Source organism: Lissotriton helveticus, chromosome 11 (assembly GCF_964261635.1).
Source record: "Lissotriton helveticus chromosome 11, aLisHel1.1, whole genome shotgun sequence".
Taxonomy (NCBI): Eukaryota; Metazoa; Chordata; class Amphibia; order Caudata; family Salamandridae; genus Lissotriton; species Lissotriton helveticus.
Window position 1 is genome coordinate 644708355 of NC_136072.1, and position 18067 is coordinate 644726421.

General features: G+C 43.5%; 1 protein-coding gene across 1 annotated transcript in view; it reads left to right on the forward strand.

The window, feature by feature from the left end:
- Window positions 1-18067, forward strand: part of ADAM9 (ADAM metallopeptidase domain 9) — a 491300-nt gene that overhangs the window by 115966 nt on the left and 357267 nt on the right. Inside the window, exon 2 of the mRNA XM_078666483.1 lies at window positions 6439-6536. Coding sequence (XP_078522609.1) covers window positions 6439-6536 — 98 coding nt within the window. The remainder of the gene's footprint in view (window positions 1-6438; window positions 6537-18067) is intronic.

Below are 18067 nucleotides of genomic sequence, written 5' to 3' on the forward strand. Positions count from 1 at the left end.
GATGCCCTGCCAGTGCCCATCAGCCTGTGGCTGTTACAAACAAAAGGTAGCATGTTGGGATACCCTGTTTCCCCCTTAAAGGACAAGATGCACGTACTAGATCTTTGTGCAACGTATGCCAGTTGTCCACAGGAGGGAACTTTCTGTGAGGTTAAAGAAATGGACCTTACTTTTACCACAATTTTACATAATAGCATTTGTGGGCAGGGTCCCCAGCAGTTGCTGATACTGTACGTCACAGTTAAGGGAGAAGAAAATCCGAGGCCTCCTGAAGGTTGCCCGTGGCAACAATTAACCCTGATGTGAGGAAACTATACACCATGTCACAGTTGGTGTAGAGTTATTGGAGCAAATAATGTCTTCTGCAGGCGAGAGTTGTGTAATCTGCCAGGTGACACATTTATTTTCCCACCGAAAGTTAAGATGGCCTCAGCTGCTGCTGCTTTGGGCTTAGTGACTGTTTTGGCTTGGCAGATCCATCAATTAGGGCCTGTTGGTGGTTCCTGGTTTGCACAACATTGTATGCTGTCTTCCAGGTGCTGCATGTGGTATTCTACATCAGGTGGTTTCTGTGGTGACCACCTCTAGTGAGGTGTTGGATCAGACATTCCAGGGCTGGTGCAGTTTTCTTGCATTGGTCATCATATCTGGGTGAAGTGGATACCGAATGTAGAAGGCTTTTGCGGATTACTTATAGAATTGTGATGCTACCTGGGTGAGTGACAGACCTGATGTGGTAGAGGTGCTACACTATCCTGTGTTGGTGCGGCTGACTGAATAAATGGTGACAGTTGGCGGTTTACATTTTGTAGTTTATGTACGTGGAGTTGTGTTTTCACTTAATTCTGGGATTACATCATCTGATGCTCTTTTGGATGGAGTTTCCTGTATATAGTGTATCATGAAGTGTTTTCTCACAAGATAGGCTTGCATGCATATTTGGAAGATTAATTGTGACTGTTACACTCAAGACATTTACCCTGTATTAGAACTAATCTAGAAAACAAGATCAGAACATCCGGCTCCTTTTGATGCTTTCACCTTGAAGTAAAGCCTTTGTCCAAGAATATAACATCTTGAATAAACCTACAGTATATTATTTTTTTCCTATCAATCTTATTTTTTTGTCTGTTAATTAACTGCACTTGTATGTAAATGTTACCAGGCTCTGCTGTAGAAAGAGTTGGTTGTAAACTAGTTTGAGATGGAAAGAGCAAAATTGTACATTTATTTTTAAATATAAGTACATTGGATACAAGCCTTAAGGCTAGAAAGGGGCAACCAAGAGAAAGAATTCCTACCTAAAAGCCTTAAACGTCAATATATTGGCACCATAAGTGGCCTGTGTCTTTCAAATGTTGATGTTTTCCTGGCGCCTATGATTTCAATTTCCCAGGCAAAAAGACTAATACTGTCAAACTCGTAGGCCAGTTGGTTGAAGTTTGGTTTCCACTTTGAATATCATATTCTCTTATTTTTGCCACTACTGGTAAGATTTTGTTGAGTTGCATTAAAAGCTAAAATGAGTCATCGTAGTCTTACACTGCCATCCTTTTCTAGCACTGTTCATGTTTCTCACAATCCCCACCACCCCTCCTTTAAATGCAATTCATAGGCATCCCAAAGTTACATTTCTTTTTTAGAGAAATCCGTTACGAGTTTTATGTACTGAAATGAGTTAGCGTAACATTTTTCAAATTGAGAGGCGAAGTCCTGACCCATCAGGCTTGCGTATGTCTCTGACCTGGCTTACCATGTTTGATCAAGCCAAATCTCACTGTGTGAAAAATGTAGCTATACTGGTGCTCACGTCCAGGTTACGGGAATACAGGAAAACTGTATTTAAACAATAGAACCCGCTGACTGCTTCCTTCTATGTTCCATTGCAAGTTGAACAGTTGAACAGAGCCTATTGGTGTAAAAACACCCTATGATGGATCAGTGTTTCAATATCCTAAGCTGCCGCATTCCTTACATATTTCCATTCTCATTTTCAGGTCTAAAAAGTTATCATTTGTGCTAAAATCTCTCCACATCTCTGTCCATAATAGTTGTGGTAGAGCTAATCCTGTAATCCATCGCATGGCTACTGTTAATGGACATCCTAACTTGGAAATTATAAGTGTGCACGCTTGGGGATAATGTCCACTTTCCAGTGTTGGTACGATTTGGAAGTGTGTAGTGTGTTTATATAATAACATATTAAAACGCAGGTGTGGTGCAGCACAACAAACATGAGGGTTATGAGTAAATTGTGTACACATATCCCTTTTCTTCAACCATGTAATGCTGGGAGATTTAATTTATGGAAACATTCTAGTACAATTTAACTTCTACCATGGACTATTTGCTTCTGGAAAGCACCCCCTGGGATTTGCTTAATCTGATTAATTATTTCTGCCTACTCATTGTCTTCCTCATTCCAAAACGAATGTGCATGAAATTCCCCTGTTAATCACTTGATCCCTTGGACAAATATCAAGTTATGCTTCAATAGTGTTAATAATGTCTTGTTTTATTGTATCCATGTTATGTTGTATCAGTGGCTGACAATTGCATTGTTCTTAGCGCTGTTTTGTAAGCAATTTTACCCCACCGTGGAATATGTTTTTCTCATGCCCTTGTCAGGAGTACATTTTCAACTGTTTGTAGTTTCGAAAAAATTGCATAGGAGTTGGAGAATACCTTTAAGCGTACCATTTAATAGAAGAGGCAGGGGGAGTTTTTTTTGGGCTCATCTCGTCTTCCAGAGACTAGTCATACCTAAAAGTAGATCAGCCCTCCAGTTTTATTTGTATTTTTCAGTCCATGGGTCATGTAGATGTGGGAGATGCATTTTTCTCCACTCACATTGACGTATGTTTTTAACCCGGTCTAGGACTCCAGAGTAAATAAAAGTAATGTTAGAGAACCTAAATACTATTTTTTTAAATATTTTTTAACTAGAGCCACAAAATATAAATCAAAGAGCTCCCCATCACATTTGTAAATGGATCAGGGTTGAGCCAGTACGAGGCTAATAGACGACCGTAAGTGATCTCGAGGCTGAAGCAATGCACATAGTGGCCTGTACGTGAGAGTAAACAACGAGGAATGCTTACTCGTTTTGACTGAAAAAACAAAAAAGGGCGGGGCTAATGTACTTCGGAGGAACTTCTCTTATTTGTCTGAATCTACCCTTAAACATGTAGATTTGTAGTTGTGAATAGAGTTGCAGGTTAATCGAACCCTAAAACAACTGCTTCCCATCTACTGCCAGCCACCAGGTGTCGTTCCAAGGGGAGGCGTGGTTGCCAAAAATTAGCACTTCGGTATTGTCCGTGTTGAGCTTCAGACAGTTGTCCTTCATCCAGGCTGCGAAGTTCTTCATGCAGTTGTGGAAGTTGGTCTTGGTGGTGGGGGTCTGCTGAGAGCGAGAGGATGAGCTGGGAGTCATCGGCTTAGGATATGATGTTGGTAACGTGGCTTCTGATGATGTTGGCTAGAGGCGTCATGTAAGTGTTGAAGAGAGTGGGGCTGAAGGATGAACCTCTAGGGACGTCGCAGATGGTGCTCGTGGGTTCCGAGGTGATGTGAGGTAGGCGGATTCTCTGCATACGTCCCGTGAGGAATGATGCAATCCAACTGAGTGCGTCTCCCTTGATCCTGATCTGGTGCAGTCTCTTGATGAGTGTGTGGTGGGATACGGTGTTGAAGGCTGCAGAGAGGTTGAGGAGGATCAGGGCTGCCAATTCTCCTCTGTTGAGTAGGGTGCAGATGTTTTCCGTGGCGGCGATCAGGCCTGTCTCGGTGCTGTTGTTGGTGCGGAAACTGGATTAGGATGTGCCTAGCAGGTTGTTTCTCTCCAGGTATTCAGTGAGCTGTTGGTTGATTGCCTTCTCCAGTGGGAAATGAGACCAATGCGATGGGCCAGTAAGTCTGGAGTTCGTTGGGGTCTGCGGAGGGTTTCTTGAGGGGAGGTCTGACTTTCATTGTGTTTCCATGCATCGGGAAAGGTTGCTGTGGTGATGGATGCGTTGAGGATGGTGGTGAATTGGTGGCAATCTCGCTGCTTCCTTGGTTGAAGAGGCGGTAGGGACAGGTGTCGGTTGGGTGCTCCTGAGTAGATGTAGTTCATGATGCCTGTGGTATTCATTGTGGTGAGCTGTTTTCATGTGGTGACGTGTTGGTCGGGGATGTTTCCGTTGGAGTGAGGAGGCTGAGGAGGTTGGTGTGTTGGGGCTTGAATTTCCTGTAAATGGTGGATATCTTGTTGAAGAAGTGATTCATAGGGCATGGCAGATTTTCTGTGAGGGACGGATCGTGTTCTCAGTGGCTGTTGAGCAGGAGAACTCGCTGAAGATGATGAATTTGATTAATGTTTGCCGATCCTATGTGCCCATCCCTCGGATTGTGACATGTCTGTGTTTCTGTTTTGTACTGATGTTATTTTAATACAGTCCTGTAAAGTCCACAATAGTCCAGTCTACTGTTGGTAAAACTATAAATAAATACTCTTTAAGGCTTATGCAAATGTAAGGGATTGGAATTAAAGCAAATCATTTGTTTCAGCATTTATGTCCTCTAGACTTTGGATAGAGGCTCTATGTCTGATCATATTTTTACAAGCGAAACACCAACGCTGTGTTTTCAGCTTCCCATCAATTAATCAATCAAGCAGTACATATACACTGTGGTTTATTGCCCGGGAGGGTATCCAGGTGTTGTGCTGCGGGTATCAGTTGAAGAGCCAGGGCTTGAGTACCTCCCTAAAGTGGATCAGCCAGGGTGAAGTGCTGAGGTGGAGGGGAAAGGTGTTCCAGGACTTGGCAGCAAGGTGGGAGAAGGATTGTTCTCCGGAGCGGCAGATGTGTGGTATCTGTGTGAGGGTGAGATAAGCAGAGGTTCCTTGGAGGTTAGTGGAAATTCAGGTGGTGGTTCGTCTAAGTGGTCCTTGGTCGTTTGGGGCTTTGTAGGCATGGGTCAGAAGCTTGAATTGGCATCTCTTTTGGATGGGGAGCCAGTGGAGGTCCTTCAGGTGCTGAGTAGTATGGGTCATCTTGGGCAGGTCTAGGATCAGTCTGGCTGATGCTTACTGGATCGTCTGGAGCCTTTTCATGAGTTCGGTGGTGGTGCCTTAATAGAGTGCTTTCCTGTAGTCCAGCCAGCTGGTGATGAGGGCTTCACTTGGACTGGTGACATCAGGGAGGACAAAAGGCTTGTTGACAGCACTACGTGCCATTGCTAATAAAGTCCGTTTCCTGTCGCAGGGACCATCAGTAGAAGAACATTTAGTGAAATTTTGTCTCCATCCATGCATGTTTATGAGAAACAAGTCAATATCTTTGGTCTTAAGAGGACTCTTGCAAATGCCACGGAACTGTGATGAAACTATTTTTTTATGTTCTGACTGGACTTCACAGCTGTCACTCGACAATTATGTGAGCATCACTAGAGAGGGGCTTTGGCTCCCCGCCCACATGTTGGGAGTCAAGAGTACATGTTGTGATTGGGCAGAAGATGTGCGTTTCCACAAAAAAAAGTGCTTCTGTGACCATTTTCTTTTTTTATCTTGCTGCCTGAACGTTCATGGGTTTACACATGACATTGCTATTAACATTTCTTAGATAACTGGTTAATTCATACACTTTTTCTCTGGCAGCAGCACAGATGGGAGGAAGGCAGTCATTATACTACATTGACTTTTAGAGCTGACGTGAGAGTGCAACTATCACCTGATCTTTTAACTTCCACTAATATTATTCTAATGTTTATTGCTTACACACAAATATATCCATTCCTATGCTAACTACTTGGAATGCTTCACATTACAATATAACACTCCTTTAAAGCCAGACCTATTGGCATTGCCCACTGCTTGTTCTTTCATACAGGGCATTATTTTAGGTGAGTCATTACATATGCCCCCAGTCCCCTGTCAATTCTATTCAGTTAAGAGATGTTCAGTGCTGAATGTAGTGAAGTGCTTATAGACCGTGAGGAGACATTAAAAAAGACCAGGATGGCATCAATACTCTTAGCCCTATCAAGATGTTCACTGCAGGCAGATTCAAAATATGGCCTCATATTTGTGTTATTAATTCCTTTTGGTGAATGGAGTAGTGTGTGTTTTCTCTGTGAATCGAAGGTTGTATTTTTCGTCGCATGGAGAGCATGGTAAACATCAATACTTGTATGTATAGTGAGCCTCGTGTCAGTACATACGCTGATTGAACGTGGTGCAATGTTCTTAGTTAACATCACAATGAAGGCTTTAAAATGACATTTTCCAACTCTAATGCAGTTTATATTCTTTTACCTCAATGAAGTCTAATCAAGTTGTTTGACATAATGTTAAAATACTGTGTATAACAGTGAGAAAAATGCATGAATAAACTACAGTGGCAAGAGAATGATGTGGTTGTGTTATTTCATTACATATGGTTTTCCTTTCTCTAGGTTTACACCAAACCTCTCTTCTGTCATCATATGAAACAACAATCCCTCTGAGGGTAACCAGGGACAGACGGGAGGCCAACAGCTCTCTTACAAGACAGGTACTGACTTCTTCCATTGTAGCAACCTTTCCTGTCAACTAGACTTCAGATATAGCATTGTTTTGCATAATGGGACTATTATTTTTAGGTCTGTAGTTCTTTGCAAGTACTGTATATTGTACAAGACATTAAGCAGATGCCATATTTTGACAATTGGCGGAGGCCCAGTTGGTTGTCTGCCAACCAGAAAGAGGTTTGCATATCAGAATAATTAGCAGATCCCTGCAGGTCTTCCTCCCAGAAGACTCTTCAAGTACCTTTGCTACTCAGTGGCAGAGTGTTGTCAACTTATATTTGGCATGTCCCGGAATTGTTTAACAGTCCAGCTGCCTGATCATTGTGTTAGGTAACAGTGCATTTGTTATAACCAGTGCTTGTTTACTCAAGGGTGTTGTATGCATACCTGTATCCTATTTTAAATAGAAACATGGAATGCAAGGAGCTCCCTTGAAAACAATTGAGTGTTCTGGGCTTCTAATGGCCAGTAGAAGCCGGGAGCTCCAACATTCCAATGTTGTCTTTCGCAGCTGTTGCTGTAAACAAAGGACTCACTGAGCCAGCTCCGTGAGGCCTTTGTTTTATTTGTTAGAATATTCTGCCCTCTTTAGGCGGAATGTTCTAATAGCCTTATAGCCCTCCGTAGCTGGGCTATACTGGCATTAAAGGCCCTCGCCTCCGGTTTGGGCCTTTAACGCTGGATCGGGCCTTTAGTGACTGATATAGCCCGCTACTCCAGGCTATAAGGCTATAATGGAAACCTAGATAAAAGACAGCAGAGCGCCCTGGGCAAAGATACAATGAACAAGTGGCTGTGGGTATGCCAAGCACCACCAAAGATGGTGAGTTTGGCGGCTTGATAGGCAGGGATGCTGGTTCTGAGGGCTTTCTAGAAGATACAGCCTGTTTTTTAAGATGTTGCTGGGAGTCAGCAGAGCTCCTTCAGAATTTTTAGCAATGCATAAAAAATTACATTATTTCATGTATCCAAAGCGTATATCTACAGTTCAGAAAACAGTGATGACTCCATCTCTTACAAGAGTCCTCATCAGTCAGTTTGAAAGATGTTCTCGGTTCCTCCTGCCATGGTCGACTCAATAGGAACCCCTCATTTACATCTTCACCACACAACTGTACAGGATTTTGAGTCCCCCATTCCGTCCAATGGTTCTCTGTGTTCCACTTCTTGAAATGTATAGCTTTATCCCACTACCGAGGTGGATTTTGCTTCAGAAACCCGATCGCATTCACACATGCATAGACACCCACCCTAATGACGATCATTATAGCTGTGTTATAAAACCAAAAGCATAGAATTTTCGTTTACTTTTTTCAAAATAATTTTAAAATGGTGTAATACCACTCAGTTGTGTAAAAATGTTGATCAGTAACTTCTCCATTCTTAACTACACCCATTCATTCAAATTTTCTGCTAATCTACTTCAGTTTTTCCCTCTGTCCATTATGATACACCGACATTTCTTGCCATATGTTAATAAATGTGCTTTTTTGTGTGTTTTGTTTGTCTTGTTCAGTTGAAATGTAAACTGCTTTACACTATAAAGTGTATACTGCATCAGTTACACGTACACATACTCTAAAAGCAATGTGGTGCATGAAAATCAGCATGTGCAATATCATTCATTATACAAACTTGTATTCGGGCAAGGATTTCTTTTTTTGTATTAAGATTTGGTGTTAAGGCTATTTTAATTGTATGTAGAAAAAAACAATTTCTCGTTCTGCATTATTCCTTGTGAGAGTTCAACCCGCATAGCAACGTGCGACTAACAAGAATTTCACAGCATCAGCTATGGATGTTAGAAAACTCTTACTTCACAAAAGCTGACGAATTTGGTGAAGATTGGGTAGAACATTTACACTTTTCTTGCCACGTTCAAAACTCTTGTAGGAATGTCTTTGAGCTGCTAACAAGAATATCTTCAAGAAGTTGTGCCATGTAACCTGTAGATAGAACTGCTCATAGTGATTAAAAAGACTTTACTTAACGAAGATACTCTTTACGTTGGTCATAATGAACAAATGTTGCAAGACTAAGAACAGAATCAATTCCATGACACACCTGTTCAAATTAATAAAGTGCTTTGATATTAAAGCCAACGCCCCATTGTAGAATTTTTCTGTCTGACCGGACCCACATCATCCAATTTGGTTGATGGAATGTTAAAATGTTGCTGTATATATTTTTACGTTCTAATTGGTGCTACAAATAACACAAGGCATTTTTGACCATGATAGTGGCTTAGCAAAGAAAGTAAAAATTGACCAGCATATTAAACAGACATGATTTTTGGGAAACCGTTTATTACCTGTTTTTACCAACTGTTTAATGTGTGCTGTAACACTTTTATCTCTACAATTATTGTTTTTGCTACTAAGCGATTACTGCATAGATTTAAAAAATATGCACTTTGTTTTAGCTAAGTCTCTACCATGGTCTCAATAGATGTAATTTGAGAATAGTCCACTAATCTGCAATGTCCCATATCATGCGTGGGATACTGAGAAAGAAACAGCCATGTATGCTTTTGACTCATTTGCTACAAGTGATACCTGATATTCTGCGAACGTTATCATCGGTTAGACACACTCACTAATGCTTCTGTGGTCAGCAGGGAGGTTGCAAATTTTGAAAAGGAGGGACTAGTAAGGTATATCACCAAGGAAAAGCCTGTATTTACCAAGTACAGTAAGAGGAGCCAATAGAAAAGATGATAGGGGCTTTAAGCCCATATTCTCAACACAGCATGTTTCGAAGAGATAGTGCAAACGCTGCCTAGGCAAGACCTAAAAAAAAAAATTCAAATCGTGTGAGACAGGAGTTCGATATGTATAGTAGACGGTTCCTAATAGGGCGGGGCTTTTAGCCCTTTACTGCCTACTTAGGATAGGGCAGGGCTTCGAGACGATCATGCATGAGCTTTCCAGCCTCATCCACCGTCCCAGCTGAAGCACAACCACAGGTGTCTGAATCCTGGGTGGGTCCTAGAAAGGCAATTGTGGGAGTTCCTCCATTAGCTGCAGCGCTTTAATGGGATGAAAGAACTGGGGGGGGGGGGGTCTCTCAAAGGGGCGTGGCCAATGTAATTAAGGGTGTGGCTTAAAACACGTAAGCTAAAAATCTGTGCTCAGCATAGTGTGCCGGCGGACTTGTATTTTGCTGTTTCTGTCATTGCATCCAAATATATGATACAAGTAACATCATACCTACAATAAGTCAGGACTATTGGCTTTGTCAATGGTTGTTAGTTGCATAAGATAAATAAGCAGTAATTATGGCGTGTATATAATATTGAAAAAGCTTCCACTTAAAGTCCTGGTGACACCACGACTGCTGCTCCTGATTTCAAAAAGGGAAGGGAAATCCAGAGAGAAAATAGTTACTCTCTTTAAAGGATTTCCGTTTCCCTACAACGCTCACGTGGCATGACGTCATGCGGTAACTTCTCCACTAGAGAGAAGTGAGCAGTGTGAGCACCCACACATGGATGTGCCTGCTGTCACTGCAGGGCCGCCTGTGCCAGGGCACACAAAACAGAGCCCGATAGAGACCCGTTTTGCGGCCCCATTTAAAAAACTGCCGGTGCTCAGACCCGGTGGGCCCCGGCTTATTTAAAGCCCTTATTAGCTGAAAAGACTATGTGTGCTGAGGTCACACAAGCTTAAAACCTACTCTACACAGGGGTGTTTGAGTAACAGAGCCCGATAGAGACCCGTTTTGCGGCCTCATTTAAACAAGCATTTACAATGCAATGGTTTCGCCTTTTGAAAAGTTTGAGCTATTGGCATTGTAAATGACAATTTTTATTTATGTGTTGGTTTTTGAAAATAAATAAATAAATGGCATTGTCATTTACAATGCCAATAGCTTAATCTCTCACATGGAGTGCACCTCTCACCGTGATAGCAGCTATGCACCGTATAATGACAGCACAAGTACACCCGATGTAGCGCACACTGTGAAGTGTCCATGTAGGCATGCACATCACACAGATGTACACCTTATTATAGTGAGAGAACATGTGATTCTCACAATGGGGACACGTGTGCCCCTTATAATGAGAGCACGCGTGCCTCTCACAGTGAAGGGACCTTACACTGGAAGCAGAGGGTCCTCTCACAGTATGGGCACGCCAACACCGTACATTGAGAGAACGTGCGCCTTACACAACAAGGGCATATTTATGCACCTTAGCGTGACAACACTTAGATGTGACAGAGGGTTCACTGTGAGGTGCTCACGGACGCGCACATCTCACAGTGAGGGCACACACGCAGCCTAAAATGAGAGCACAGTGAGGGCACATAAACAACTTATAGTGAGAGCTCGAGGACATCTCACATTGAGGGCAAATCTACACCTTACACTGGGAGCACAGGGGCCTCTCACAGTATGGGCACACATGCACCTTACACTGAGGGTACAAGTGCACCTCGCAGTGAGGGCACATACTCACCTTATAGTGAGGGTGCTAGTGCACCTTATATCGAGAGCACTTGTAAATATTACACCCAAACGCCATATAGCGAGAGCAAACATGTATCTCCTGTCCATACCATGCTATACGCTTGAATGAGACAGCATACATGAGCTCGACCTTACACGCCCAGTGGCAAGGTATATTTACATACCTTGCGGAAGCATGCACTGATCTTATAACTACACCGCCTACACAACTCATAATGATCAAACATACACACCTCACAGCGCGAAGATATGCATACTTTATAAAGAGAACACAGGCACCTTACAGCCACATCATCTATACAACTCAGTGAGGGAGTATATACATTTCAAAGTGAGAATGCACCCACACTTTGAGAGCACACGTGCATCTTATAAGGACACCCCCTAGACACCCTACGGCGAGAGAACATGTACCAGTCCAGGCATGAGACAGTGAGCATGCTTATGCTCGTCATAATGAGAGCACACGTCTATTGTGCACCACACCTAAACCTAGTCACTAGAGAGCACAAGTATATCTAACATTGGGAGCATGTATACATCTTAATGCGAGGGCACCCATACTCCTCACAGAGGGGGGCGTTTACTGCTGGGAGTGGGGCTCATACAAGGCTCCCCCCTTCCCCACTGGCCACCCTTGAACGACGGATGTGGCACTTTCAAAGAAAACAAGGAAAGGCACGGACAGCGGGAGGGGGGCGGGAAAGGCACGGACAGCGGGAGGGGGGGCGGGATAGGCACGGACAGCGGGAGGGGGGCGGGAAAGGCACGGACAGCGGGAGGGGGGCGGGAAAGGCACGGACAGCGGGAGGGGGGACGGGAAAGGCACGGACAGCGGGAGGGGGGGGCGGGAACGGCAAACGGCAAGAAAAAGCACTCACCTGGACTTCTTCCGGCGGCGGTCGGCCTGCTTTGACCAAAACAAACCTTCCCCCCCCCCCAAAAAATAGGAACCGCCCACCACCGCAATGACGTTGTCAAAGGGGCAGGATGAGTAAAAATGGCCGGAACGCCCCCGAATCTGCTCCGCAATTGACGGACAGATCTCTGTTCCAATGGCTAGCCTCCATTTATAGAGCTAGCCAATGGAACAGAGGGCGGATTCCCAAGCCACATACTGTAAACATTAGATTTTGTCTGCGCCGAAAAGCTGCGGGGCGCAGCTTTCGACGAGGCGAAACCTAAAAACTGCCGGTACTCAGACCCGGTGAGCCCCGGCTTACTTAAAGCCCTTATTAGCTGAAAAGACTATAAGTGTGCTGAGGTCACACAAGCTTAAAACCTACTCTACACAGGGGTGTTCGAGTGTGTATTTCGATGCACCTTGTGATGGCGGTGCTTCAGCGGGTAACAATGTGAAGAGTGCTGGCATCGTGTGGCACACGGTGGCAACTTGAGAGTTGGTAAATCTACATAGAAACTTGTACTTTAATGATAAGCTTCTGGCCTCTCCAATTTAGCGCTGTGCTAGGAACAGATAAATATTGGGTGGGAGTTCTAACTCGAGAGAAATTACTACCCAGGGACTTAGTGGAAACCTCGCATCTTGTAATGTTGGCTGGGTCTTCTATAAAATATAGTGTAGAAGGATTTTGCTGGACAAACTAACTCCCCTAATGGACAACGGGTTTGATTAACCAATGGTTAACTTACCGTCATTGGTCTTTTAAGGCGCTTCCTGCCATCTTGAGCTTCACGACATCTGTATGAATGAACCATTGCTTACTCACAAGCTACATAGTTGAGCCATGCACTTTTTAAGTTCCAAGAAGTTAAGACATCTGTATGCAATTGCTCCCTCCAAGAACACTGGGGATGCATTTTTCCCTGGAAAACAATGTATTTACCAGGTGCCGCTTTTCGTCAGAAGGTATGTTTTTTTTCTCGAGAATGAGAGTAATTTGTCCCACACTTCAAAACGAGGCGAGAAGTGAGGTGTTGGAGCAGAAAGCAGCAACGGAGCTGTCTGTGTTTCGACACAGCTTTCTTTGTTTCTTTTAAACGTATTTTTGATAATCCTCAGGCAAGATCGTAAGCTCTTCGTGCACAAACATGTCAGTTCTGCACTGGAAAGTCTGCTTCAGAGCCATTCCATCTTGAAGAAACTGAACTAATGACTGCATATGTTACAGTGCGATAATCATAGCCTGGATTTTTACACAGTGTATTATTACCACAGATTTGAACCTTCGTAGCGCTATGAATAACAGGAGTTGTAGTTTTTCCGAATCAGTGTTGTTCATTTTAGCGACCTAGAAAAGAAGATGTGTGAATGAGTCCGCCATGATTGATTCGGCCTCATCCTACAAAGTTTACACACTCAGGTCTGCAGTACGCGCTCAACTCTCTGAGCTGCCTGCCGCTACTAGCAGCTGTTCTCTGTGCTTTGATGCCTATCAACGTCGAAAGTACTTACTGAGAAAGGCCAAAGTTCTTCTGCTCTTTATCCTTGTATCGTGTGAATGTGCACTCAGTTAATATAATCACATTCAATACTTTTTTCACTTCAAATTTACAGGAGTAAAACTCCGTGTAATTTTAAAAAGGCAAACGCATTTATTTCTACGTTTTATGTTTTGTTCAGAGATAAATTGCACTCCATTTAATTGCACTAATGCCACTGACCCTTACTTAAAATTAATGCATTATGATATAAATTCTTTATGGAACTTATATCACGACATTTAGGGCAGTTATGCAGCTTATTTTTACACAACAATTCCCATTGACAGACCAACGATTGTTTCGCTGCTGTACCCTGTACTGGCAAAAGACCACTGTCACAGAATCCGACACCAATTGGTCAGCCACAGCAATTCATTACTTCCTTGAATGGTGCATTCAGCCAATTCACGACATTAGGCTCCACCACCTGCAGTCACGCTGTGCCTGCTCCACTCCACTTCCAGGTAGCCTTGGTGCCGTGTGGTGATAACCCCAATTCCTCATGGCTCCCATCTTCACTGATTGTGAAGGAAGGGTCATATCACCCCACACCAGTATTGTCCTTCCTGGTGAGAAATCATTTAAGAAACAGAAAAAAATACCAAAAACCCAGACTGTAGATGTTCTGGTGGACAGCATCTTAACCATCCTGGGTATGAAGAGGCCAGAGCCCTCCTCAGAGAAGAAATGGGCTTTGACTGCTTCTCCAAGTTGTGAATTTATTTATTTATTTATTTTATTTAAGAAGTTTTCAATAGCGCTGTCAAGACCCAAAGGTATCAGAGCGCTTTACAGTAGGAGCATAGCATATAAACAACAAACATATGACAGATTAGCGATATAACAATCAACGAGTGACAGAGTATAGAGCGGCGTAATTGTAGTGTAGAGCTTCTTTGGCTTCAAGATTCTTAGGGATCGCATAGCTCTGTGGTTGCTGTCTGTCCTGTGTTACCCACAGCCAAGGGAACGGTTGAGGAACAGGGATTTGAGTTGACTTTTGAATTCCACAAAGGATGGTAGGGTTCTGATGTGCGGAGGGGTGGAATTTCAAATTTTGGGGCGTTTCCAGTGAAAGAGCAATCCGCTGTTCGTTTCCTTCTAGTTTTAGGTGGGATGAGTAAGAGGGAGTTAGAGCTTCTCAGATTCCTGGATTGGCCTGCTTTTTTGAGTTTTTTTGCCAGGTATTCGGGTTTGCCTGTACGGAGGGCTTTGTGGGTTAGGCAGGCCGTTCTGAAGTTACTTCGCATTTCTACTGGAAGCCATTTGAGTTCTTTGAGTGCAGGGGAGATATGATCAGATTTTTTGATGCCGGTGATCATTCTGGCTGCCGCATGTAGTGTTGTTTTAATCGGTGCTAGGTGCGATTTAGGAATTCCTGCTAGGACTGCGTTCCCATAGTCCAGTCTTGACAGTACCAGAGATTGTGTGGCCAGTTTGAGATCCTTGGTTGGAATGTAGGGTTTGGTTTTGTTCAGAAGTCTAAGGTTAAGGAATGCACTTTTGGCCGAGTTCTTAATGTGTTTCATCATGGTCAGTTTTGGGTCTAAGGTGATGCCTAGAGATTTGACAGAGTCTGCTAGAGTAAGATTCCCTTTGAGCGCATCGATAGCCTTTAACCATTCTGAGATTTGTGGGTTATCCTCCTTGTTCGAGATGAGGAGTGTCTCGGTCTTGTCTGGATTTAGTTTGAGGTGATTGTTTGTCAGCCATTCTTGAACATCTTTCAGGACATCATTTAATCTTTGGATGTCTTTGAGAGAGGTAGTTTCCAGATAGATCTGCGTATCATCCGCGTAGTGGTGGAAGCGGATGTTGGCTTTTCTGAGTAGTTTGGAGAGCGGTTCCATATAGATGTTAAAGAGTTGTGGAGAGAGCACCGATCCTTGGGGGAAGCCCTTGTTGACTTGATGGGTTTCAGAGGTGAAGTTCTTGATTTAGATTTTTTGCGTGCAATTGTGTATAAAGGAGGAAAACCACTTGAGAACTACCTCGCCAAGACCAGCTCTTTCTTGAAGAGCCCTGATGAGGAGATTGTGATCCACCATATCAAATGCTGCCGAGAGGTCAAGGAAAATGACGAGGCAGCATTTGTCAGAGTCTAGTGGTCCATGGATATCATCCATGATGTTCAGACTCGCGGTTTCTTTGCGGCAACCTTTTCTGAAACCAGACTGGTGGGGGTCCAATAGGTTGATGTTGTCCAGGTGCTGTGTTAGTTGATGAAGTACGCATCGTTCGAGTGTTTTTGAGAGCAAGGGGAGGTTTGATACATGTCTGAAATTGTTCAGATCTGTCGAATCTAGACTGGGTTTTTTCAGCAGGGGTTGACTTGCCCCATTTAAGGCAATCAGGAACCACTCAATTTTTTAAGGAGCTATTTATGATTTGTCCCCATAGCGGTGCAAAAGCGTGTTTCATTTTTTTGATTAGTAGGGGAGGAATGGGGTCTGAGACATGCGCTGATGGTTTGGAGGTGGAGATCAACGAGATTATATCCGTGTCTTGAACGGGGCGAAAGCTAAGCCAGGGGGTGGGAGAAGAGCCAGGAGAGACAGCATGAGGTACAGCCGTGATGCTCTTCATGGGGTGTGATTTGTTGATGTTTAATGATAGTTCGATTTTTGCGATCTTGTCTGGACACCTAGGCCCTTATCAAATTATGTGTGATGTTCATGACGCTGACCGTGGACCTGCTCTGCGTCTACTACCGTGGCTAAAGAGGCGGAAGAATGCTGCTAACGTGTTTGAAATATAATTCATCTTAATTTGATGTTATTATTTGGATAAGTTAACAACCATGGTTGTATTCACCCAAGGTAACCATTTGAAGATCTCCTAAACTGAAGTACAAGCGAGGTAGTTATTGGACCGTACCCGGAGAGGCCATGACATAATAACGGAGATTTGGATTCCCATGTGAGCAGATGGATAGCAAGGTGCATGGCTGTCATTGAGACAGTTTGGTGCATAGGAAAGCCTCACCCCTTTCATTTGAGTATCAAAACATATCTGCCAGTTAGGTAAGAAAGCACCGAAGGATAATCGTTCAGGAACTTTAGATGCGATAAGTGTTCGAGCAGAAATTTGGGATTTTCTTACGTACTCTTATCAATTTCCCCCACCAACCTCGCAATCATTTGGTCTACATATAGCTGCTGGTGTACGTGCAGGACCTTCCTGCACTTCAGACAGTAGAGCTAGGCCTGGCTCATAATACTGTTCTACTGTAGGTTCTTTGCCTTGGACAAGTGGGCAAAAAGGTTCCTATATGATCAGTACCCTCCATCTGGCCAGTTGCCCTTTTCCCCACAGAGTTTTGAAAGGAATACACGATTACTGATTTTTACCTTCCTTTGTTAGTGGATTGAAGTTATACATAACAGGATAACATGCATTATAAATGTCCACATTCGTTCTGTAAGATATTGGGGTTGTAATTTGACAGGTGGACACCCTACCTCTTTAATAAACCCAATCTGGTTAATGCATAGCATAGTTAATGTGAATTTCTTCTAAAACCTTGGTAGCTATGGTGCAAGTAGTAGGCAGTTTCCCAGAGAAATGTGTGCTAAGTTCAAACCGTATTAAACAACCTCAAAGTTGAAGCCCAAATACAATTAAATTACCAAGCCAGTTTAGAAAGATCAAGAAAAATGTAAGAACCAAAAAGACACAAACATTTGTAAGTTTTAAGGCAAAATGTGAAAAATTCCAATAGCATCAACGGAGATGTCAGTTTATGTACATTAACCAAAAAGTATCACTAGCGACCATGCTAGTTATAACTTTTGGGTTCCGAAAACAAGTATGAGTTAACAGCAACCAGTTGAGGAGGGCAGAGTCAGAATGTGAAATCTGCCATGCTTGTACACCGCAATGCTTTCAGACTTCCTGGTGCTCTTCTGGAGGCGCCCTGTCAAACCTCGAAGAGTGAACAGGCCCCTGTGCCCCTCCTGCTATAGTCAAGATTCCAAACATTTCTTGATGCTGGGAAAGTCACTCCTGGTCTCTCCTGCAACCCCCAGGTCATCAGCAGACTTTTAGGCACTAGGTTTCGCTCTAGCTAGAGCGCTCACAAGATCCAGTGCATTCTACTCACAACTGGTCAACTGGAACTTCTTCATCGGATCGAACACCTATCTACCTTATCGCTCCCCATCTTCACAAGAAACCTCAAAACCTGGCTCTTCGACAGACCCCCTCCTTGATGGAATGGAACCTGCACGCCTCCCACCACCCCTAGCGCCTTGAGACCCTTATGGGTGAGTAGTCGCGCTTTAACAAACCCCTGATTGATTGATTGCCTTATAGGTCAGCGAACACAAGGCAGACAGATGACCCATGGAGGGTGGTTACAGTCCTTTAGTACCAGTGAAGATCTGGAATCCTATAGGTGTCTTATTAGCCATCAGTCAGAATTTTTCTTTTTTTCCGATATGTGATCCTTAGGGTCCATTAATGTTATGAGATGGTGATGCTAAGGTGGCATTCTTATCCTATTCCACAAGCCAAAACTGGCACATTCCCAATACCTGATCCTGATAACTTTGAATCGGAAAGGCAGCCTTTCTGCATCCCTTCCACCATACCTTTACTG